The sequence below is a fragment of the Macrobrachium nipponense genome, chromosome 14 (genome assembly GCF_015104395.2).
Source record: "Macrobrachium nipponense isolate FS-2020 chromosome 14, ASM1510439v2, whole genome shotgun sequence".
In the NCBI taxonomy this organism is placed as follows: domain Eukaryota; kingdom Metazoa; phylum Arthropoda; class Malacostraca; order Decapoda; family Palaemonidae; genus Macrobrachium; species Macrobrachium nipponense.
This window is the reverse complement of record NC_087207.1, coordinates 67,837,533-67,864,093: the sequence shown is the minus strand read 5'-3', so window position 1 is coordinate 67,864,093 and position 26,561 is coordinate 67,837,533. Positions and strand designations below refer to the sequence as shown.

Sequence of the window (26,561 nt, the reverse complement as noted above, 5' to 3'; positions counted from 1 at the left end):
GCCAGGCTGTTCTTCGATATGGGCAAGTCTGGTCTTTTTCGGAACACTGCAGATTGCCCGATTGACTTCGACTTTCTTGAGTTTTATGTAGATAAAACTTGAGAGACCCGACAGGGCACAGGACTCTCTCTGGCTCCTGCCCACTAACTTGTGCCATCCTTGCTTCCAAGCTCCTGGTCCAAGGACAAAACGGGTTACCATTCTTAGGCCACAACGGAAGGGTTAGAGAGCACACCGCCTTGTGTTCTCTAAAGCCAAAACTTGTGACGATGGCTTAAAATCTCACTAACCCTCTTTGTCGTATCTAGGGTGGTTAGAAGAAGGCCTTCCTGATCACATGCAAGAAGTTAACAGGTAGGAGAGGTTCGAATGCTTTGACATCAAGAACTTCAGACTACGTCTAAGTTCCATATTGAAAGCTTCGATCTGGACATGCACAGTCAGTCCGTCTGTACTAAAGTCAGGTGACCGACCAGTTGACCAGTCAGACGAATCAATGACAGCAAGGCTGTACCCTGAAGACCATAAGGCACTATTCTTCGCTGAAGGATGAGTGTCTGGACTGCCTGGGCGATTCAATCTAAGCAAACCTTGGGGGTGTATCAACGCAACCCAACGTCGTCAGCGAATCAACTCCTGACCCGAGATTCTGGTGCCAGGAGAAAGGAGCGAGGAGCAAAAAGGCGATTCAGTCCCGAAGGAAGAATGCCTGACAGTCCAACCTGGTCTCATGTTACACGATCATCGGGGGTGTATAAACGCAACCGACTTCGTCAACAAGAAACTCAGGGCTACTATATGTCGCCTGATCTCGCACGAGTGTCTGACTCCGAGAAAACAGGTGAGACAAAAAGTAGATGGTGAGCGAGGTTCGAGATTCCACAGAACTCAAAGATCGTGAAGGGTTTTTGTTGTTTGACAGACGCAAATCTCTGAGCCCAAAGGCCGTCAACAACATATTTGCGTATTCTTTAATAGTTGTGACTGCCAGCTTATCCCATTCTTCAGACGGAAATGGAAGACGGTAATCTTATTCCTGTCAACATCTCGATAGCCTGAACGTAGTCAAGACTCAGAGCGGAGAGGTTATAGGTACCTTTCGAGTTGAGAGTAGACCGACTCTCTCGGAAAAGGTCCTTGGAAAGTGAACTAGGAAGTATGTGACCTCTGTGAATCCAGGATCCTGAAGGCCAACCTGGGGCGATCAGCGTCATTGTCGCTCCCTGTGACGTCATAAATCCTCTTATTACATTTCCTAAGCGATTGAAAAAAGGGGAAAAAGAGACTAAATATATCCATCCCCGTTCAATATCATAGGATGGCGTTTAATGGTACCGATCCCGGATCGAGAATAAGGGAGCAGAGAAGAAGAAGCCTCTTCGTCCTCAACATATCGAAGAGAAGAATGGGAAAGGGCGTCCCTAAAGTCTCCACAACTCTCAACTTACTTCTAAAGAAAGATTCCACTCGGAAGTCAATAGTTGCTGCCGTCGATCGAGACGATTCGTACGGACTTTCGCAATCCGGTAACGAACCTCTAGAGGATCGTTACATTCTACGCCTGTTGTTATAATAGGCTTTCTCGTAAACTCGAACAGGGACCGAGAGAAGATACTTCTTAAGATATGAGAGAGCTGTGGAATATCAGAGTTGATCTGGACCACTGGTTCCCAAAACTCGTTACGAGGACTGGAGGACTACCGAATCGCTTTTACTTCTTTCAGATTAAGATCCAGGACACTGAAACCCTATCAGATGTCCGGCACCTTCTTTCTATCACTCAGGTGATAAACGCACTGAGAGATGTTCAGAATCATTCCTAGATCTTGAATAATATTTCAGTTTCCCGGTAGGAAAAAACTGTGGTCTGAATTGCAGTCTATTCGGGGAAACAAACTTCTTCAGGAAGGAAATGGTCCCCAGCAAGCTCATCCATTCCCTCCCCGAGTATGCTTACTTCCCTAATAAGGCTGCGCTTTGCCTAAGCAGGAGAGCATATAAAAGTGCAATGTTGCGGTAGACTTGTAGTTCTATACCGTGCGGTAACGAGCACCGAAAGGATTAAGAGATAACTCTGTTGAACATAGTAAGGCAAAACGAATGCAACGTTTATTCATTCACGTAAGAAATCCCCTCAATCTTAGGCTAAAGTCCGTGATTGTAGGGCAGAGTTACAGTTAGTCAGTCAATCCCGCAGGAGAGACGTAACCGTCAGCACAGAGATACGGTTAGTCAGTCAATCCCGCAGGAGAGAGAGACGTAACCTACGGCGCATGACAGCGCCCGATCTGTTACTGGCTCGGTTGGACTGGAAGACAGACACAGCGTGACAGCAGCAGCCAGCAGCTTACGAACGTCGTCTCTTAACTTTATGTCTGGGTTGCCAGCTACCCTATTCTACGAAGAAATAGGTCCGTTATTTTTGAGCCGAAAGACTCTCAAGCTGGTATATTTAAGCGAAACAGAAAACGCTAAATATATAGATGCGTTTGTGTCGTCAGAACACTACCATACAACGGTAAAAGATAAATCGGAAACTCCTGGAAGGCTGCAGGGAGTAACGATTAAATGTCCTTAAAAATAGACAATAGACCTCTCGGTTGCCATCCGAAGAGGTAACTACAGCAAGCGTATATGACTTGAACCAACCAGAAGTAAAATAACGCAAGGCAAAATATGAAATTATATCACAATAAAGTTTGTTCATACTTACCTGGCAGACATATATATAGCTGAATTCGGAAATACAGCTACATACATATCTGACAGGCAAGTTTCATGAACAAAACTTAAGAGAATCGAAGCAGTCAGCTCAAGCTTCTTATGTTACTGGACATAAGCGTTCATTGACGTAGTCTACAAGTCTATTTCTTGTACGAGTCTGCGAATGACGAATGAGAGCTCTTCCGAATCTTGTCAATAAGAGCTTATTCGCTTACGCAATATCAAGTTAATGAGATGTTTGTCAATGAGAACTAACCCATTTACGGGACAAAGAGATATTTTGTCAATGAGGGGATACCCACTTACTTGACAAAACTAAAGTATATTGTCAATGGGGGAAAGTCACTGAATTGACAAAACGTAATCCAGGGAGTCAAGCATTTAATTTTTTCGATTCCCGTCTCAAACGAGGAAGGGGCAAGAATCCTGTTAAGAGACTGGGCTTACGGCAGGTAGAACAACGATGTTCAATTCGGCAGCGTAGTCCCGACTAGAAACTAACAAAATCTATCATCTGAAAAACCCTTTCAGATGGGCTAAAAAGCTTGCAAAATTATCCTGGGAAGAGGAAGAAACTCTCCAACCAGCTTCCTCTCCCGTATCACAACTAATGCCTGCTAAAGCTTAAAATTTATTGGCAGTAAGGCAAAGGAAGTCCTGTCTTGCGCTTTCCTGAAGAGCGTCCTTTTGAGGAGTGCCTTTGCAAGAATCCCACTGAACGTTGCCGAGAGTCCTGACGTGCAGGACATCGAGCCTTACATAACCTGTAACTGCCTTATCGCAAAGTCTTGACTGCGGTAGTGGCAACTTAAATTTATTGGCCGAATGGCAAAGGTTGCGGTAGAGCAAACGAGATCTTCCCTTGAGCTTTCCTTAACTCCATCCACCTATGCGAAAAGCAATATTAATTGACAGAGACCTCTTGAATTCACGAAACCCGATGTCTTGCTGGGTTTCGAAGAAGAAGTTGTCTGTTCACTTTAAACTTCCTCCGAAGCACTGCCTACTTCACATTCTTTGCAGGTGAGGTAGAAGGTATCACCGGAGGTAGAGGTAAACATTCTTTAGGCCCATATCTGAAACAAGAGCTTGAAGAGTTCAACAGAAACGTTCAGCCAGGCGACACACCTGGCGTGCGCTGGTGCACGCTCGGCGTCCACTGGAGCGCGCTCGGCGTCCACTGGAACGCGCTCGGCGTCCACTGGAGCGCGCTCGGCGTCCACTGGCGCGCACTTGGCGTGCACCCGCGCGCGCCTGGAGTCCATCCGAGCGTCCCGGGCGTCCGCTCTCAAAAGCTTCCTGCTACTATGACTTCTTTTACGTATTTCTCGGTGGAAAGACGGACACGAGTTCAGGCGACGTTCGCCTTCTTACTTCTCACTGAAACGCATAACGAGAGAGAGAGAGAGGACGTGAAGCGTCCTCTTCTATAAAGCTTCTATTTAGAGGGCGGGCGCGAGTCCTTCCGAAAGCTCCAACCCCTGCATGGGGAGGACGCTTCGGAGGACGAGAAGCAATCTTTCAGGATTCGTGCACGCGCACGCACTTTGGCAGTCTGGGGATTTTCATCAGAAACTGCCGAAGGCACGCCAGATCGGTGGGGGTTCCTTGTAACCCTCCTTAGGCTTTCGACATGCTCCCTCCCCGGGTCCTGGGAGTCAAGCAGAGGTCCCGGCCTAGAGGCGAAACGAGGCCGATCTGACGCACCCTCCACTACACAAGGGGTATCACTGCACTTCTGCACTTCACTTTTACTCTCTAAAGCAAGCACTTTCGATTCTAAGATACGAATCGAAAGAGTATCAGAGAAAGGGTAATTCCTCTACAGACACTGCTTAGGGCCCGAAGGCAACACTGCAGGGTTAGGAGTAACAATTACAGAAGTAGCACTTCACAGCAATGAAGGAGAGCGAGCACCTCTCGTAGACATATTCATAGCCCGTAGGCCATACTACAGGGTTAGGCAAAATAAAGTCTACAGGAAGGTTAGCAGGTTCACTACCCTGACTTTTGTTACTGATTAATTGCGTACATACGAATCATACGTCTTCCTTACGGAATTAGACATGTTTACTGATTAATTGCGTACATACGAATCATACGTCTTCCTTACGGAATAGACAAAGTCTCACACTCCTTACATGACAAATCTCAACAAAGAAGCAAGACCCATACCCCTCGTACATACCAAGTGCGGATCTACCGAAGCTTTCGGTAGCCACACCCTATCTTTGCAGACAACCCCGTCTGAAACTAGCCTAACTAGATTCAGATATTTTATGCAAAAATGAATCAAATTCAAATCAATTTAAGATAGCGTATGCCTAGCCACAAATCCCACAAATCCAAGTAAATAAATCAAAAGACAATTAGGATACTTAGCGGCAATGAAGTTTCCAAAATCCTAAGACGGAGGTACTGAAAACAGGTGTTTTCAGCACCAGCGACAGAAAAATTATGAATAGAAAATGGGAATGGTTCCTGATACCCGCCTCCCAGCGGCGGGAATGGGTACTAACCACCTGGCCGACTGGTCGGAAGTTTTTAAAATTCTGTCGGACTTCAGAAAATACAGCTATATATATATCTGCCAGGTAAGTATGAACAAAACTGAAACTAGACTGTGGATAAGAGCAAAGACGAATGAAACTCAGTTGTCACAATCCCACTAAAATGACCAAAATTATATTTGTTGATATTTTCTATAATAAAAACCAGCTTAGCATTCCTGCAAGCCTAGCAAATTTTCTCCTGATTTACTGAAAATTTGAGATAAAAAAAATGGCTAAATAAAAAACATGCAAAAAAAATTTAGAATGTAAAATTTTGAAAATTATCAGGTATTACCCTTTGTGCAAGTCACAAGAAATCTTTATCAAACAGTATTTACAGCTTACCTGTAAATGTGGTGACTGCTGGACAAGTGCTGTGAGTACAGGTTTTATCCCAAGAGCATCGTACGTCACAAACAGCTTCTGAACTGGGAAGGGACCCAACTGACTGATAACTTGTGACAAGTCAAAACACCACTCCCTGGAAGAGAGCTATTAATTAGCACAGGACATATAATGGTACCTAATTTTCAATAAGTATAACATTTTAGTTCTTCAAGTTATAGCTGCATGATCAGTATCTTCATTTCATTTTATGCATATCTTCATTTCCTTTAACACATATGTGAGCTGGAACCCAGCATATTTCAACATTTATACCAAGCTCATATAATTTGCAGAACAAAAACTTAATTTGAACATAAGTATTTTTTGGACAATAAGTGTGAAGGCCTTCTAAATATAGCCACTCTACAGACACTGAAAATACAAATTTCTTTTGCGACATATTTCTTAAAATTCTAACAACCAATCATACTGCGCACAATTCTGGTGTGAAAACAGCTGCATCATTAAGTAATGAAATCCAGCTTGCTTCAATAGATGATACTGTACTGCAGCAAATCCTAACCAGACAGAGGTTGGGCTTTTGTGTATACACTACATGATGTGCAACTTTGTTTGATAATGGTCATGATGTAAAGGTTTAGATGCAAAGTGTATAGAGACCATTCTTTATGCATAACCCTTGGAGGTGGAAACTAGTGTAGGTGGAATTATTATCTTTATGTTAATTGATTTAAATAATTTTGTTAGCTCTGACAAGGAATGATGATGGATGACTTAATAAAAATTTCTCTTTGAATGAAAAGCTCTTTATTTGGCAAGTCACTTGCCTGAATCTTTATTGGACTTCCTATGGTTAATAAGTCTCACTTTAAAGGGGAAGTACTGCACATTCAACTTGTACAGATTTGATTGGGAAGATTTGAATGCTCAAGTGAAGATTCTGAGTGACACAAAAGTGAAGTAACAAAAGCAACAAAATAATCTTAAGGTAAAATATGACAAGATATAAAAAAATAATTCTTTTAATTTCACTCACCTGGCAATCTGAAATCTATTGCCAATTTCAATTCTTGTATCAACACACAGGCGAAGTAACAAAAATAAAACATATTCTTCTTCTGTAGCCGAGGTCCAACTCAACCGTTCTATGGCATCAATTATCCTACAACGTAATGCAGAATCAAAACTTCCCAATGTGCTATTGTTCCACCACCAATCACGGAATTTTTTCATTTCCTTCTGTAAACATAAAAAAACATGCAGGCTGTGATATGCATAGTGATACAATCTAATGTCCTGAAATTAAGGTGCACACTCTCCATCTATGTTATTTTTACCTTAATTTCCCTTTTTCATGCTTCAAGTAAGTATTCTTGAAACTGAATTTAACATTCTGTAAAAGTTACTTATCTTTCTACATGTAGCCATTAAGATTTTATGGGATGGGCAACCTTTACAGTACCAGGGTGATTTACCTAGGCCTTCAAAGATAAAATGTCTTTAGTACTGTATGTGTACAATAACTTTTATAGCCCCTTTTCCAAACAATAAAGTTACTCTATGAGAGAAACTCGCTATCAGTGTATAACATTCTCACACTCCAAGTATCAACCTTTGAGGTACAGAGAAATAACATTGCTATTATGTTTAAGGAATGGACTTTACCCTTTCTTTCACATTCTGTGTTTCAAAGCTATCCAAGTTATATTTTCTACATGAAAATTATTACAGTACAATAAATATTCAGGACCTGATAACTCTGAAATGTGGATATCATGCAAGAGTAATACAATTTTTGGACCAAGTGTGCACAATCCAACTTGATTTACTTAAAAGTAAATTCTGAATTTCCATTTCACAAGGTAAAATGCATGACCCTTATATACCAAAGTAACCATCAAGGCCAAGGTACCAACCACTATATAGTTATGGGACATTCCTAGACTACACAGAAAAAACTAATGCTAGATCCTTCTTCAGATATGAGCCCGTTCACCTACACTGAATGATACCATATTCTTAATACAATATCTTCTTTCCAATCCCATCTCATGTGAAAATACAGGCGGCCCTCGGTTAGTGGCAAGGGTTCAGTTCCTGGCCGCCGACGCCAAGTGATTTTAAAGCCTACAGCCGCCGCACACCTTTCGGAATACTAGACCAGTTAACAGCGCCCTAGACCAGTCAAATGGTTCCGTAATCCCGCAATGGTGCAATAAGGAAGATTATATTTATGCTGTATAGTACTATAGAATTTACTCTACAGTACATTATAGTATTATAAATACTATAAAATGGGAAAAAAAGCCTAGCTTTAATCCCTTGGGTGTCAAGAGTATGTAAGGATATAATAAGGTTTTAAATACAGTGTACAGGTAGCTATAGTGTTCAAGTTACCATAATTCGTCTTACGATAATCCGATTTTATGAGAGACCACAATTACAATAGCATAACTTTATCCCATCTTCTAGTTACATAAGTTCATAAACAGCAAAAGAGAATGATGAAAGTATGATTTTAACGTTATACTCATTGCGTAAACGTGTACAGCCATGAACAACCGAATGAGAAACAACTTTTTTTTTTCTAAGTACAACCAAATTGGATAACAACATCCGTTAGCTTGTATTTCAATCATCGTACTATAGTACACTATTACCGTAGTTGTTAAAAATGACATTATGTAGATATCTTAATGTAATAACTTTATTCGCTATAGATCAAAGATCAATCGGGAAATATACTGTTAAATTTAAACCTAGTTACATGTGAAGCTGAGAAAACTGTTCAAGCTGCTAATGATCATTATTGTGCATCGGCAACAAGGATAAAACTCCAGTAAACATATGCCATCAAACACAACTATAGATAAAATTGAGATAAAATCATTTTAATCAAAACTACTGCGCTTGAAAGAACACATTTTACTGTTGGTTTCACGCTGATATAAGATAAATAACATAAAGTTCATGTTATGATGATATAAAGGAAAATTACGAACGGATCCACGTAATTTTTTTTACTCAATATACATACAGCAACGTAATCTGTTAACGAAAAAAAATTAGTTCACAATCACTACGAGACATATTAAAGTCATATTTCTACCTAAAAACACGTCGTATCACGAAAAATAACCTTGTCTCATATAAGTCAAGTACGTACCTAGATATTCGTTTATGCTAACTAGAAGCAAGAAAATTCACTCAGAATTGCATTAAATATGGGCAAAACAAACTTATATTCGCCATCAGCTGATCTCCAAACCAAAACATTGGCCACTCTGCGGAATACTGGCTTAGTTTTACCGTAGCATTTTACAATACAATAATATGAGAATACATACAATATTATTGGATACAGTGAAGTAATGTATAACTTTTTAAAAGACTTATGGAAAAGATGCATATTTACTTTTTCTTCTGTGCTTATCTTCATTTTTGTCATTATGCCATCTACGTAGCATATCTTCATTTTTGTCATTATGCCATCTACGTAGCAGCAGCATCTCGAGCTCGTATGGTCGTACCTCAATTTTTTGCTCGAGTAACACAGCAAAAAATTGACCGAGTTACAGAGTTATATTTCGTACCTCTATCCCATAGAAAAAACAAAAAAAAAACAAATTGCAGTGTCGCAAAATCAAATGTATATGCGAGTTTTGTCTTTTAAAATCAATTTATACAACAATTATAAATATATTTTGTTATAAAAACATGATTCAATGATATAAATTAAAATTTTATTATTCGGGCATGACTGAACCACCTACTGTCTTCATCATGTGAAGGGCTGTTACAAAGACTTCAAATGGACATGCGTACTGCCACTTATTAGCCTGATCCCGAGCATGCGGCCACGTCGACACGAGAGTGAAAACACTTGTAAAAACTTGAGGAGACGTTGTCAATCCGAAGCACAGGACCTTGAATTCGAAAGCTTTCCCTGCAAGACTGAAGCGGAGAAATTTCCTTGAAGACTGATGGACTGGTATCTGAAAGTATGCGTCCTTTAGATCGACTGTCAGCATAAAGTCCCCGATCCTGACTGCTTGTAGAACCGTTTTTGGAGTTTCCATCTTGAAACTGGTTTTCCTTTTAAACAGATTCAGCGTTGACAGGTCTATTACTGTCCTCCACTCCCCGTTGGCTTTGGGTACCAGGAAAATCCTGCTGTAGAAGCCTTTTGACGGACTGCATACTTGTTCCACAGCTCCTTTTTCCATCATCTTCTTCACTTCATCCTGAAGAATAATGGCCTTCTGAGATTTGTGGGCATAACCGACGTGGGGTAATGGCTGATCTGTCAGGGGCGGGGTTACCTCGAACGGGATCAAATACCCGATCCTGAGAACATCCACCACCCACTGCTCTGCCCCTAGTTCCTGCCACACCTTCCAGTGATTTGCCAGGCAACCCCCCACTGGTGTGGCAGAGTGATGAGAGGCGCCCATCCTATCTTCTTCAGCCTCTCCCTCTTCCCCTACTGCCCCCCTCTGTTGTTTCTATTGTGAAAGGGCCGATGAGTTAGCCTCTTTGGGGAAGAGGGTCTTGTGGCTCTATTAGGGATGTTATGCCTCACTGTCTTCTTTCGAGACATTTGCTGCTGTCTTCCCTCCAAAGGAGTAGCTTGACTGTTAGACGTTTTCCTAACTGCCTGCTGCACCAACCTATCGTTAGTGTCCATCCTTCTTCTATCTATCGCTTCTTCCAGTATGATCTCTGGCAACAGCAGTTGCGACTCCAAGATATCCCCATTCCTCATCGCTAACAGGGAATCCAAATCCACATTGCGGCTTAGTCTAGCCAACGCTGCATCTCTCCTCATTAGCAGGATATTTGCCCAAACATTGGCACTTACGTTTGTCAGGTACGCAATCGCCTTGGAACCTGACTGTAGTAATCTAATGAACAATGATTCATCCACTACTTTTCTTGTTACTTCCGAGGATGCAATCTTCGCCACTGCTGTTGACCAAAGATTTAACCAAGAAGAAGCCTGAAAGACAGAAGAAGCTGTTGCTTCTAACGTAGCAGCCTCTTGGTACGTCATCGAAGGGTACTCCATTTTAACCTGATCCAAGGTTAATCCAGGCCTTAATCTTACAACATTAGGGTTCACTTGTCTAGACAGCAAAGGGACCTTCGGTGTCGTATAATATTTCCTTTGCTTTATCATTGGAGGGGGAATAAATTTAAATGATCTATTAGATCTTAAGGAATTATCCCTTCCTGCAATCTTTGTGTTTACGTGTTGCAAGACCGAATCCGCATGACTCGAACAAGGCAATTCATACGACACCTTGGTATCCCTTTTTAATCCAAATGCCATGTCAATTCCAGGAGGAAGCATACTGGCCGGTGTTTCTGTCTTCTCCGAAAGGTTATTGAATTGACGAATCAAATCAATCACCTCTGCATACGAGGCCAGAAACTCTTGGTTTTCTCTTTCCTCCGGCTCTAATGTACCATTCTCCGTCACAAGGGATGTTGTCTCGCCCCTATCTTCTGACAGACGGCCCGGAATTCCAAGGCCGCCTGCCCCTACGGCCACGGTCTCTTTGATCTTTGCTGGCCGCCGTTGGCTCGGTCCCGGATAGTCAGCAGGGGAATGAGAACACCTCACTCTTTCTCTGCTCACGGATCTAGAGCGAGAATCTCGTCTAGATCTCCAAGATGAAGGCTCCCTTAAGACAGATATAGCTTCGTCTCTATTAGTATTGGTATCGTTTATGAGCGTAGGAGAACTCGGCCTCGACCTTTCATCCAGACGGACACTGCCTTCCACGAACGTATCCGCCGAGGTTGCCAGCTCCCTATTTTTCGTACTTTTAATAGGAGCCTTATCGTCCTTCGTACGTATTTTGAATGGCCTTACGGGCGAAACTGGGACCTGCATTCTATCCTCTGCTGCATCTTTCGCCGGCAATGACAATTTTACCAGCGGTATCGTAGTTTTTGTGATCCGAACTGGCAACTCCGCATCGGCTGCTAGTCCGTCGGCCGTCGCCTCTCTCGCTTGTTCGGATTCTTGTGAACGGCTTTGTCTGCTAACCTTGTGCTTACTAGCCACTGACTTCCCGACCTTCCTGCTGACTTGGATATGACAGTCTTGGTCTGAAGATGAAGAAGAATTGATTCTTCTCTTCTTAGCCCGAGGATCAGTCGCGAACTCCCGAATCCTCCTCCAACGCTTGACTGGCGCTCGCCGTGACTTTATCGGACTTAGCGATGATGCCGAACTAGAGGAAGAAGACGAAGAAGGCGAATCACCCTTTTTCTTTTTGTCTCTCTTATCCATTCTCTTCTCTATATCCCATAATTTCTGCATTACAGTTTGCATTGACGGGTCAGAAGGCGTATTAGCGTCTGGGTGCAGCGAAATAGGCCGAGAAGCAGTCTGTGACGTCATCCCTCTCGTAGGGAGAGACCGAGAGGTTTCTGCTGGCAACCGCACGTTTGCTGCCAAACTACCTCCCACGTTCTGCATCGCTGTAAACACTGAGTTTGATGGCGTAGCCGCGGCATTAATTCCCATAAATTGCAAGCCAGGGGTATAAGGAACATTCAGCGCTGCCGGACCCTGCTGGAACCGTGACGCCATATAATGCGCAAGCAAACCATCCAAGGTTGGTACGCCTGGTAGGCCTAGCGCTGACCACGTACCATCCAACCTATGCGCTTGGGGAGCAGGAGCCTGGAACACAGATGGCGGATCTCCCCCTCTACTTGCTGGGAACAAAGGAGAGTGCATATTATTCATAAAATTACCCAAGGCCCCTCCTGACGTTTCCGATACTGAACTGCTAGGAGAAACCGAAGGGGTATGAGACAAATCAAAAGCAGGTGGAGAAACATATGGAGCAGCCTGGTTTATTGCCGATACAAAAGAAGCCGGTAAGGTTTGGTCATCCAAAGATGGCGTCACCACCTTCCTTTTGTATTAGCTTTTCTCATAGAACTTTTTCCACTGTTCCACCGACCAACCGCGACAAACAGAACATGGATTAGTAATCGTACATACGTTTTCCCTGCACCTACTACACGTTGGATGAGGATCCCTCGACACCGAAGTTAGGAACCTAGAACATGGAAAGCCACTGACTCCTGGGCATTTCCTTTGTCTCCTCTTCGAAACAGCAGACGATCCCGATGTTGAGGCAAAATTCTCCATCATACCACTTATAGACTCTTCACTCACACTGAGCACATTCGGAGAAAGAAAAGGTAATAAGAAATGAAAAATGAAATGGATAAAAAACGGGCAAACTGAAAAACCGGCTTTAAATCAGATAGACAGTAACACGTCTTATCTTAAAGGCGGTAGGAAAATAACTGATGGGTCACAGGTAGCCGCGGGCATTCTGGGTATACATGCCCCGTGACCTGGTATAGATGCCAATAGTCCCTGGATCTCACAAGTGTAATTTTAATTCTACCGGTTTCCAGCTTGGCGCTACTAAATCCTAATGTTAAGACCGAAGGTTTGTTCCGTATATGAACATACCTTATTTTTTCAATTAACATTTTTGACAACAGCCGCAAAACCGATTCGCCGCTAAGAGATTGTGCCGTCAACCGCAGGCCGCCTGTATACTGTACCCCAGCTTTCACCTAAATTATAATACCCTTCATCCAGTATATTTATAAAGAGACTTTAATCCTCTATAGCCCCTTGTATCTATTATCAGGGGGTGTTTACTTATGGAAACTGTGACCTGATGCAAATTGAGGTAGTAGGTGCATAAAACAGGAGATAATGCAAAAAAAATCAAAGCTGAAATAGAACAAGCATGTAAAAATGACAATGATAATGAGGCCTTAAGAGATCCTAGATGACAAAAAAAAAAAAAAAAAAAAAAAAAAAAAAAAAAAAAAAAAAAAAAAAAAATTAGTACAATTTTTTTCCATTACTCATAATAGACTTACTACTGACCTAGCCTCAGCATTAACTTATTAAAAATTGATACAAATATTCACACTCACCCAGGGAGGTTGTGGTATAGGCATCGAAGCTTCAGTGTATAACTGGGTTCTATCCACAGCCTTTTTATTTTTTTTCTTTCTCTGTGGTAGTTCATACTGCCATATGATGACTGGATCCCACCTACAATCAAAAGAAAAAACATGACAATAAGTATGGAATGTACTGTGAAAATAAACACAAAGCTAATTTCAATATATGTTTCTTGAATAATGACAAAAAATATATCATTTTCCATGTTATATAAAATGACTTTCACAAAGCCTTCACCTTCCATTTAGCAGCAAAATATCTAAAAGAATTACAGTTAGAGGTTAGGGGTGCAGATATAAGCCCCAAGTAGCACTCCTGTAATATGAAAATCTATACCAACATTCTCGATAATTTTTTTTATCCCATTATGGAAGCAAATGTCAATCGCTGAGGTATTTAAAAGGGAATGACAGTATGTATACATATCAACCAGTACTTTGCACACACTTATCTTAAAAAGTAATTTCAAATGTATCCAACAATTAAAACAAGTAGTAGTATACAGCACAAACAATTTACTAACAATTGATGAAAAAGCAGATACTGTAATTCCAAATTGAAAAATTTTTAATCTGTGGCAACTGCACCGTTTACAAAGTAGGGATGAGCTATCCATGAGAGGGAGCAGAAGTAACTAGTGTACCTTATTCACTAATGATCTGCATTTTCCTGCCTTAATAAGGATCCACTATAAAGTTAAGATGGACTCAATAGAAAATTATATATTCATAATAAAATTGTTCCATATATGCTTAGCAAGTAATTACATTGCTCTAGTTTCAACTCACGTGGCAGCTTTAATTAAATAAAAACCACTGTAGCGCTTCAATTGCTTAGTGTAGGTGACAGGCTCCACCAACTCCAGTGTATACTGGAAACAACTTAGCAAACATCTTCACTGTTTTTCTGTCCATATGTCCAGCCGAGGGGAAGGTAGGCTCTGATTCTTTAATTACTTGGTAAGTACTATGTATGAAACTTAGTTTTATTATGAAAATACATTTTCATATAAGTAACTTGCCAAGTAATTACATAGCTGAATCCCACACTGAATGGAGGTGGGATACTTGGACATATTCCACTCCAAAACATTAAAGAATGGCAATGACTTTGAAATAAAAAAAGTTGCTAGCATTGAAACAATGCTTGTTCCTTATCTTGTAAGAGTGCTCTTGCAATCGCCCGAACAAATGGAATGCCTAGACTCACTCGATTTAGACCTATCCATAGTAGAAGGTCTCTTGCTGTTGACAATAGATTTACCCTTGTCCACCTGCCTTTATGCCAAAAAAAACAACTGAGGCAGTCTTATAATGAGGCATTTACACAAAAATTACCATGAAAAGATGAAGATATAGTGTTTTTTATATACGGATCTTGATAAAGAATTCAACATAGTACTAAGGCAAAATTAATTCTCCTTGAATTGGTCATGTAAATCAGGAGTCTATTATTCTTGCTCTTCTTGGCAAGCTTTTTTTTCATCCTGAATACATAAAAATACTTAAGGTAATGCTTTCAAGGACTTTGATATCCTGGATATCACATCATTGGACTATACATTAAATACTTTCCCCAAATTTAATCTATATGACATTATTGCCAGTTGTCCAGAAACAAATATGGCCATATGTCCTGTCCTGTAAAAACCTTTAGTTTCATTAGGAAACCAAGGTAAGAGAACCTTTCAAAGCAAATATCTATTGTATTCTACATTAATCAGTATCCGAAAACAAGATCCTTAAGATTTATTCTTTCTCATTTTTCACATAAACTTAATTCTATGAAAGTTTGACCTGCAAGTTTACATACTAATTGGTTTGTGGAAACTCCACTTAAACCAATAACACTATGTATCCATATGGGCCTCTTCACTCATGTACCTTCTAACTGCTTCAACTGTATTCCGATGGGTGCCTTTCTCATGCAACTGTGAAAGGCATTTACAATACTGACCTCTACCTTTTGTATCCTTAAAAGAAATACTTAAAAAAGGCCATAACATAAAAAATTACTCTTTATATAAGGCATCATGAAGGACCTCTTATTTGCTTGAGAGTGATCATCTCAGAGGACAGAGAATTCAGAATTATTTTGTCTAGTGTTAAAAATATACAAAATAATAGATTTGTTCATTATGCTATACCTACACATTTTGAGCTGGAATAACTAGTAAGACTACAAAGCTCCACAACCAGTACTTGTTCAAAATTTAAAGAGATATATAGAAAACAAATTGTCAATTCTTCAAACATTTTGGCATTAACATTATACTTTTAAATAACATCATATACTGATACCTCTAGACTACATGTAATCATACTTACCTATAATGGTTGCATTCATAATAATCTTCATATATAAGGCTCCGGGCAACAAACGTAGCAGCTAAAGATGAAAGACATGGTGGACGATGGTAAGAGGGCACAACATTATTTGCACCTTGTGCAACTAAGGAAGTCATTTTTCTACATCTGGTTAAATATAGATTATCCTGAAAAATAGATAATTCTAATTCAACTTTCTAGCAGATGAGCATCAAAGATTCAAATATGATATTTTTATAACAAAATGAAGTTTTATAATATACTTATCAAGTAATTACCAACTGTGCATTTCAGGGCTGTGTCTAATTGATTATTGCTGATAAAATCTTACCAGAGGATCGGATATGGATAATATTTTGAAAATAGCTATTTGAAGCCACAGCCTAATTGGCAAAAATATGCAGTGAAGTCTAATGTTGATAATTAAGCCATTTATCAGAGTAAATCAAAGAAACTTTAGGGGAAACTTTGCTAAATTTTGCAGGCTCATTGATACTGTAGTATGACGGACTTTACTAAACACCCCGCCCATATACTTTATGCATCAAGACTTAAGATATTGGTAGTAGTAGTAACAGTAGTGTATGGAATTCTTATATTGTTTCACACACACACTCTTAAGTAGAATACAATAAGGAAATGGGCATCAAATGAGAATATTAGTTGTGTAATACAGTACCATGCCGTAATTCACGTTTCTTTTAACAGGAAATATGCACCAAGTCTTACAACCTCTCTGTGAAAAATGATATTGTTATGATACAATAAAGTTTTATACATACTTAACTGGCAGATATATACATAGCTATTGACTCTGTCTTCCCGACAGAAATTCGAATTTCGCGGCACGCGCTACAGGTAGGTCAGGTGATCTCCCTGCCTGCCGCTGGGTGGCAGGAATAGGAACCATTCCTGTTTTCTATCAGATTTTCTCTTCCACTTGTCTCCTGAGGGGAGGTTGGGTGGGCGATTAATTGTATATATCTGCCAGGTAAGTATGTATAAAACTTTATTGTATCACAACAATATCATTTTTATACATTCAACTTACCTGTCAGATATATACATAGCTGATTCACACCATTGGAGGAGGGTAAGAGACAGCTAATTACTGAATAGAACGGTAAACAACATACGTTGTAGGTAATAAATAAATAAAACCTTGGTTCCTATGTGTTTAGACGAAGGGTTGACTTCCTAGCTATTGCTAGGAGTCTGCTTCGTCTCAAGAGCCTCAGCGAGGATGTGACCTATTGCTAAGAGTTCTTGTAGATCTGTCAATGGGGTCTTATCCACTTACTCGACAGAATCTAATGGTCTTTTGACAATGGGGTCTTATCCACTTACTCGACAGAATCTAATGGTCTTTTGTCAATGGGGTCTTATCCACTTACATGACAATACGCCTATGCCTAGTGGCATAATTAAGGAGCACAACACTGAACCCAATCACCTGATCCTAACACGAGGGTTTGTGCTTAATATGTTATTGTTATAATACAATTAAGTTTGTTCATACTTACCTGGCAGATATATATATAGCTGTATTCTCCGAAGTCCGACAGAATTTCAAAATTCGCGGCACACGCAGTGGGCGGCCAGGTGGTAGTACCCATTCCCGCCGCTGGGAGGCGGATATCAGGAACTATTCCCATTTTCTATTCATATTTTATCAGTGCCACTGTCTCCTGAGGGGAGGTGGGTGGGCACTTTAATTATATATATCTGCCAGGTAAGTATGAACAAACTAATTGTATTATAACAATAACATTTTGTTCATGAAACTTACCTGACAGATATATATATAGCTGAATCCCACCTTCGGATGGTGGGAAGAGACAGAATAGGATTTTTGGGAAACTAAATTAAGTAGACGATATACATCTTGGTTCCTCACCTGTTAGCATAGCCGACTTCGTGATTACTGTCACCAAAGTCTGCTTCTGCGTTACTAGAGTTGCCAGCGAGGTAGAGACCTGTAATGCTGGTGCGCTCTAGATGATCTGTCAACGGGGGCGTGACCACAATGTGACTAGACCATATGACCATACTTCTGAGGGCAACGAAGCTAAAACCACCACCTGACCTAACCTATCCAAGTTAGTTCCATAACTTCTAGGCTAAAGAAAAGGAACGCGCCTCAAGCGACCAACCCTTCAAAGTTAAAAGCATACCTATCCCTTTTCTATAGGATAGGATTCGTGTTGCTTGCTGCCCCCAATAATATATCTACGGATATGTATGGTCCTAGCGACTTACAGATCTGAAATGTCGTCTTCACATCCCGTCGGGAGTGTGAAGCGAACACAGAGTTGCTTCGCTAAAGCGTGGCACTCAGGATGTTACTGAGTGTCATGCTCTGTTGAAATGCTTCCGAGGCCGCGCCCTCACCTCTTGAGCATTCATATTAAGAAAAAATCTCAAATCTTTATGCAAACATAATGAATGAGACTTCTTAAAAGAACTCCTTGACTATAATGCCAGGGTGTTCTTGGACATGAACCAGTCTGATCTTTTACGGAACACCGCAGATTGTCCGTTGACCTCGACTTTCTATAGTTTTATCAAGATAAAACTTGAGAGACCCGACAGGGCACAGGACTCTCTAATGCCTTGCCCAATAATTTGTGCCATACCCTTGGTCTCCAAGCCTTCGGGTCAAGGGTTAGACAGGTTTTCGTTTTTATCAAGAACGGAAGGCTTAGAGGACAGACCGCATTATGTCCTTTAAAGCTAAAACCTCTGATGATGGCTAAAACCTCACTAACCCTGGCTAGAGCGGTTAGAATGTTAGCCTTTCTGGTCACGTGTATTAAGTTCGCAGAAAGGATAGGTTCGAAATGCTTTTGGCATCAGAAACTCAGACTACGTCTAAGTTCCATGCCAGAACCTGCGATCCAGAGAATTTCAAGATCTCCCCAGAACTCAAAGATCGTGAAGCTTTGTTGTTTGACAGAACCGAATCTCTGAGCCTAGAGGCCGTCAACAACATATTTGCATATTCTACAATAGTTAGGACTTCTAGCTTATCTCATACTTCATACGGAAAGATAGAACCATAAAGAAATTCACAGAGGTCGAGGTGGAGAACAGTCATTTCCCTTCACTATCTCCAGAAACGGCCCCCTCCGATTGAACACTGAAAATAGGCAGCACTGCTTTGCCTTGCCAAGAGACTGCCATTAATCTTGAAGATCTTATCGCTTCTCGATAGTCTGAACGCCTTCAGACTCAGAGAGGAGAGATATTAGATACTTCACTAAGTGACGATGTTAGATTACACGATTCTCTCGGGAAGGGTCTTTGGACAATTCTCTGAATTACCTGACCTCTGTGAATCCAACCTCTTAGAGGCCAACATGTGGAGACTAAAGCTAATCCTCTAGGATCATGAATAAGGGAACAACTTAAGAGGAAGCTCCTTCGTCTTCAATATTACGAAAACTTAACGAAAGGACGCCCTCAGTCTCTCCTCAACTTTCGACATACTTCTAAGTGAGGATTACTCAGACGTCAGTAGTTGTTGCCTTCGATCGAGAAGACGCGCACGGACGGTGCACTAGTTTAACGAACCTCTTGAGGATCGTTACGTTCCGTGCCCAAGCCCATAACCAACTCTCTCTTCTTGAGCTATGAGAGAGCTGAGAAATTATCCGAGATGATTTGGGCCACTCGATCCAAACTCACCCTTCGAGGAACTGGAGAGCCGACCAGTTTGGCTTCCAATTCTTTCAGACAATGTGCCAGAACATCTGTTCCTCTGTTCGGATGTCTGGCACCCTCTCGCTATCACCCGAGGTGATCCTCAAGCCGTTGAGAGAAAATTAGAATTATTACTAGATTTTTGATGTTATTCCAATTTCTTCGTGAGGAAAAAATGTAGAGGTCTGAATTGCTGTTTATTCAGGGAAAACAAGCTTCTCCAGCGAGGAAATGGTCCCCAGCAAACTCATCCATTCCCTCACTCAGCCTGCTTCCTTCCCTAAATAAGGCTGCGCTTTGCATAAGCAGGAGAGCATTATTATAGTGCTATGCCGCGGTAGATTCGTACCAGAATTCTGTTACCGTGCGGTAAACAAACCCGCACCGAACAAGTATAAGAGATATCTTGTTGAAATTATCTAAGTAAACGGAAGGCGTGTTCATTCAAGATTACTAGAAATTTCCTCAACCCGAGGCTAAAATCCATGATGTAGGGGCAGAGAGACGGCTTATTCAGCCATTCCCGCAAGGGAGAGAGACGTAACCAACCGCGCATGTCACCGAGCTAGCCGGTACTGCGTAGATCACAGTAACAGCAGCCTTGTTCATCGTCTCGCACTATCTGCCGAGTTTGCAGCTATCCTTTTACGAAGGGATAGTATGAAATATCGAGCAAAAGGAAACTCTCAAGCAGGCATATTTAAACGAAACAAAATTCGCTAAATACAGAAGCTGAGTTGGTGTTGTCGTAACAATACCTGAAGAGTTGTTCTTACTCCGAAAACTCTTGGAAGGTTGAAGGGAGTGACAATTAAATACATTAGAACAACAGTTCTTTCGGCTTCTATCTCCGCAGAGGTAAATACGATATGCGTATATACTTGACCCATGCGTTAGCAAAATGACGCAAGATAAACTACGTAAGTATTGTAGTAATTTGAACATCGAATTCTCTACTACATCTTTCCTCGACGAGGAAGAGAGAAAGAAAGGAAAACGACTGTCCACGTTCTAATGAATGAGACTTTTTAAAAAAGAACTCCTTGATTCTTTGCAAGACTCTTGCCAAGAAAAGGGAGTAATATTCGAATAGAGATCATCAAGAGAGAACCGAGGATCGAAAAGGACCGTTCAATGGTTCTTATGATATTGGACATAAGACTTCCTGGATCTAGTCTACAAGTCTTTTTCTTACTCCCCGGATGAGCCTCTGAAAATGAATGAGAGCTCTTCCGAAATTTGTTAAGAGTTTATCCGTAACGATAAAAACGTTAAAATCTATGTCAAAGAGAACTACCCCATTTATGAGGGGTCCCCCACTAAAATGACAAAACGTTTAGTATCTTGACAATGGGGAAAACGTCCTTATTTGACAAAACAATTGGCAGTTTGCTAATAGGGGAAAACCCTTTAACATGACCGAAAGTCACCCAGGAATCCGAGTATATAATCTTCCCGATTCTCAGAGAAATCGATGAAGAGGCAAGAGGGATCGAAGAAAAAATTCGGGTATGTCTCTCCGCTAACTCCGAATCCTTCTTTAAAAATTTCTGTAAAGGAATGTCCTGTGGAGAGTCTTGAAAAAACCTCCTCTTGACGAGCGTTTAGAAAGCGTCAAGCGTCCTAAGAAACGTCCTGAACAGCAAATAAGACGCTGTCTACAAGTCTTTTCTCTCGCAAAGCGTCCTGTCGAGCTTCCACTGAAGCGTCCTGCGAATGTCCCACAAAAGGCGTCCCCTCATAAGCGCTGAAGCATGCAAGGCCCGCCAAGAGGCGTCCTGGCGAGCGACCTTGCCAACATCTCAATGTTATGACGAACCGCGTTTTGCGGATGACGAATATTTTCAAGGGACGTCCTCATGCGAGTCTCCATGGAGAGCCGCACGCTGCTCCTGAAGTGTGTGAACACTAAAGGAAGACGTACGGCTTTCGTCTTCAAGACGGGCCTTAAAGACCTTCATACCTTTCTTACAAAGACAGTGGCCGCCTGTGCGGCAACTTGCGTCTTAGTAATGCAAAAGAACATCTCCAGAAACGCCCTCAGCACAGGAACGCCGAGCGTCCGAAAGACACCCTCGTAAGGTGCTTGCCGAGCGTAGCTGGAGAATCTCTCTACTTATAGGACGTCGAGCCACCTCCAAAAGCTTCCTCACGTCTAAATTGCCCTTCTTATGCCGAACCAGAGACATAAGTTGTTTAACTGTGCAAAGCAGCTTGCCGGACGTCAAACTTATGCCTCTTTCAGTAAAGCGAACGTTACATAACGTATACGGAGCGCCATGAGGAGAGGAGACGAATACTGAGTTGCTCCTCCAAAAAGGTGGAATCAAGAATGTCCTTGATTACCATATTCTTTTGGAATGCTAGCGAGGTTGAAACAGCTCTAACTTCATGAGCGTTCACTCGCAGGAGGCTCAAAATCACTCTTCTGGCAAGATGAATGAGCCTCCTTAATAATGTATAAATGAGCGTTCACTCGCAGGAGGCTCAAATCACTCTTCTGGCAAGATGAATTGAGCCTCCTTAATATGTCCCTAGGTGTTCCTAAAAAAGAGCCAGTGCATTCTTCGAAAAGGGTAAATGTGGTCTCTTCCTGAGCACCACAAATTACCCGAAGGACCTCTTACTTCCTCGTTTAAGTAAATAAAATTTGAGAGCCCTGACAGGGCACAGGACTCTTTCATCCTCTCGTGACGAGAGCTTCTTAAGGAGGCGCGAGTCCCTTCCGAGAAGCTCCAACCCCGTTGGGGTGGGGAGGGACGCCTCGGAAGGACGGAAAGCAGCAATCCACTTCAAGATTCGTGCACTGTGCTCGATCTTCGGCATCCTGGGGAATGCGACAACATAGACCTTGCCCGAAAGGAAGCCAGATCAGCATGAAAAACCCGTAACCCTCCTTCGGCTTTTGACATGCCCTCTCCCTGGTTTCCTGGGAGTCCGACAGAAGGTCTAGGCCTAAAGGCGGGGGCGTTATGGGGCCGATCTGACGTTCCCTCCTGACGAGAGAGAGGACGTTGAAGCGTTCCTCTTCTCTAAAGCTTCTTAGAGGGCGCGAGTCCTTCCGAGAGCTCCAACCCTTGCGCGGGGGAGGACGCCTCGGAGGACGAGAAGCAATCCTTCAAGATTCGTGCACGTGCACGATCTTTAGCAGCCTGGGAATCGTCAACAGGTCCTGCCGAAGGGACGCCAGATCGGTGGGGAGAGCCCCCGTAACCCTCTTGCGCTTTCGACATGCCCTCTCCCTGAGTCCTGGGAGTCCGACAGAGGTCCAGGCCTAGAGGCATTATGGGGCCGATCTGACGCCCCCTCCACAACACAAGGGGCATACACTTCACAACACTGATTGGAGAGAGAGCACTTAGTCTAAAAGATTACTTGATGTAATCCTCTAGCAGACACTTCTTCTAGGCCCGTAAGCCATACCACAGGGTTAGGCAAAATAAAATTCTACTGGGAGGTTAGAAGGTTCATTATTTCTAACTTCTGTTTACTGTGGAGGAAAACTCCTGATTCTAACACGCTCTAAAATGCGTACATGAATCCTACTTCTTCCGTAATCAGTCACACATTACACTAATTACATTGAACTTATGCAAAGAAAACATGTAAACGTCATATATACTAAGCGAGTGTCTACCGAAAGTTCCGGTAGCCTCACCTTACCCCATGCAGACAACAAAGTCTGAAACTAGGCTAACTAGCTTCAGACATCAAATGCAATGAAAAAATTTACGATAGCGTATGCCTAGCCACAAATCCAAGTCAATAATCGAAAGAATAATTAGGATACTTAAGCGGCTAATGAAGTTTCAAAATCCTAGGCGGAGGTCTGTAAACAGTTGTTTACCGACCGGCGACAGAAAAAATATGAATAGAAAATGGGAATAGTTCCTGATATCCGCCTCCCAGCGGCGGGAATGGGTACTACCACCTGGCCGCCCACTGCGTGTGCCGCGAATTTTGAAATTCTGTCGGACTTCGGAGAATACAGCTATATATATATCTGTCAGGTAAGTTTCATGAACAAATTGAAGAGTGTTATCCCCAAACTCCTTTCAAACAACCCAAAGAAAAACCACTGTTAAAATAAAATTTAACTCACTAGTTAAGGATCAGTGTCGGCTCCCTATCCCAGCAACGTATCAGAAGACACGTATAACCAAGAGAGAAGGATCTCTCGTAGGTCAACTTGACCTCCTTCGTGGAATGGGAAGTCAATACAGAGTTGCATCTCCCGTAAGTGACAGCTAATATGTCCTCATGACATATTGTTAGGAAACAACAAGAATTCATAAAAGCTCGCACTTCATGCACTTTTAATTCTCAGCTGTGTGAAGGAATCATCAAGTTACCACGAAGTGCTTAAGAGATCACACTTGTTTCAAAGAAGACCAGGGCTTTCTTTGAAATGGATCTGTTCTGGATAGAGCCTGGCTGGAGCCTGGCTGGCTCCTTATCCCAGCAAAGTATCCGCAGACACGTATAAACCAAGAGAGAAGGATATCTCGTAGGTTAACTTGACATCCTTTGTGTAATGAGAAGTCAACACAGAGTTGCATCTCCCGTACGTAACAGCTAATATGTCTATATGACATATTGTTATGGAAAGAACAAGAATTTGCAAAAGCTCGCACTTCATGCGCTTTTAATTCTCAGCTGCTTGAAGGAATCATCAAGTCACTTATGAAGTGCTTTAGAGATCACCCTTGTTTCAAAGAAGACCAGGATATTCTTTGAAACGGGTCTCTTCTGGATGAAGCCTAGAGCCTGGCTGGCAGCCTGGCTGCGCCTCGCGCCTGCCTGGTTGACGCCTAGCGCCTGGAAGGCACTTTTCGCCTGACTCCTGGCTGGCGCCTCGCGCCTGGAAGGAGCTTTGCGCCTGGCTCCAGACTGGCTCTTTTTGGCGCCTGGAGCCTGGCTGGCTCCTCCCCACTTGCTGGAGCTTCGAGCTTGGTAGAGTCAAGGATGTCTGGTGATGTCCACATCAGACACTCTTATCTGTCTGATTTGTTCGCCTCTAGCGCATCTGCACAAGGTTGGAGGCCCGCTCCTTCTCCTCATCAGACAATGACAGTGTTCTTTGGAACTGTCTGCCTCTGGCATTTTAACGCCTGTTATGGCATTAGGCGCCTGGTTGGCGCTACATTATCTGAAAGTCCTGAACATCCACTAGTTTATCAGGAGACTGGAGAATGGTGGAAGAAATTCTTCCACTTTGAGCTTTGGCCACTCCGGCAAGGGGAGGTGAATGTATTCAGCTACATCCAGTAGACGATAGGATATCTAACAGTACGAGAGATAAGAGTCTTTCTCCGAGGAGGATCCTTCATGAGAACTTCCGTTGGTAACGAGATCTCTTCTTACATGTTGATAAGGTTTCTTGTCGCAGAATCTTCCCTATCCTTGCCCGAAGGAAGGGAAAGAGTCTGGAAGTCGAAGGAGACTCCGAGCTGAAATTGGGCGGAACCCTGATTTCTTAGCTCTTATTGTATCCCTCTGAATACCTTCTGGGAAGCATTTCGAGCCCTCATCGCACCCCAAAGACTCTGTAGTCAAACGTTTAAACCATCTCTACTTCTGTAGATGAAAACGTAAGTACCTTGCCTGGACAATGAAACTTCTATCTGAAAGCGTTGATTCAGGAATAGAGGGTTTTAGTTCTTCTGCCAGACATACTATGCTGGCAAGAACCCATTGCCGAGTCTCCATTGAGAGATTCCAATGCACAAAAATTTCACTTGTCTTCTTGGTCGTTTAGGGCCGAGAGAAACAAAGGATTCCCTCATTCAATTTCTTAAAGAAGTTTGATGAGGAGCAGTTCCATCTTGTCGGAACATGGAATCTGTGGCCACAAAAAGATCCCAATAGAAGTACATGATATCCTACTCTTGTCGTATTGAGGTATCACATAAGATCCCGAAGATCTTAATCCTCTGCTATCTCCAATTCCCCTTGTAGAGACAGAGTACGTATAGCCTTTTACTGCGTTCTTTGATAGCAGATATATACAAAGGTGATTCTTCCCTCTGAAAGGGAAGAAAAACCCCCCATGCGGTTCACAGAGGTATCGGAAGAGGACATTTTCCCCATTCCATCTAGCACGATCTGCAGCAATTCTATGCTTGAAAAACTCCTCTCATTCATGTCTACTTCTGGTCAGTCTGCATGAAGACCGACTCAGAGTGGAGAGGTTATTCAGGTCTATTTATAATAGATTCTGATAGAATATCCAGATACTCTTGGAAAAGCCTTACGAAACATGCTGTGAGAAGAACGTGACTTCTGTGAATCCAACCTCTCTAAGGCCAAAATGAGGCATTCATCCTCTCTTCCTTTGATGCCCATTTATCTTAATATATATTAAAAAAAAAAAAAAAAAAAAAAAAAAAAAAAAAAAACTACAATTTTATTCCCCTTCTATAAATTAAAGATGGCGTATATTGCTACCTCTCTAGTTTCGAGGAAAAGGAAGCAGTCTATAGGAATCCTGTTCGTCTTCTACCTTACGAAGAGATCTATGAAGAAGACTTTCCGCAGGTTCTCACAACTCTTTCAAATAAATGTTAGACATACGTTAACAGTTATTATCGTCGATCGAGAAGGTTCTCACGGATATGCAAAATCTTGCATCGAACCTCTTAAGGATCGTTACGTTCCGTGTCTGTTTTTTAAATAGGTTCTCTTTTGTTAACGCTAACAGGGGCGAAAAAAGAGATTCTCGATGCTCTTTGCGGTAAGAGAGAGTCGTGGAATTGGCCTAAGTGATTAAAATAAATCATCATCGTTCTTTGTAAGCGACCCCTTTCTGTTTAATTGGGTAACTAAATCAGGAACGAATCATGCCGTTATCGAGCCTGCTGTCCGAGAGGCTACTGGACTCTTAGGTTAATA

General features: G+C 42.0%; 1 protein-coding gene across 4 annotated transcripts in view; it reads right to left on the bottom strand.

The window, feature by feature from the left end:
* Nucleotides 1-26,561, bottom strand: part of LOC135226578 (uncharacterized) — a 96,273-nt gene that overhangs the window by 22,971 nt on the left and 46,741 nt on the right. For 3 of the 4 annotated variants that reach the window (XM_064266263.1, XM_064266265.1, XM_064266264.1), the window contains exons 2-5: nt 15,969-16,135; nt 13,611-13,731; nt 6,661-6,863; nt 5,622-5,757 (exon numbers count right to left, since the gene is read on the bottom strand). In XM_064266263.1, coding sequence (XP_064122333.1) covers nt 5,622-5,757; nt 6,661-6,863; nt 13,611-13,731; nt 15,969-16,105 — 597 coding nt within the window. In that variant the 5' untranslated portion in view covers nt 16,106-16,135. The remainder of the gene's footprint in view (nt 1-5,621; nt 5,758-6,660; nt 6,864-13,610; nt 13,732-15,968; nt 16,136-26,561) is intronic. The other variant, XM_064266266.1, reaches the window with a different exon arrangement.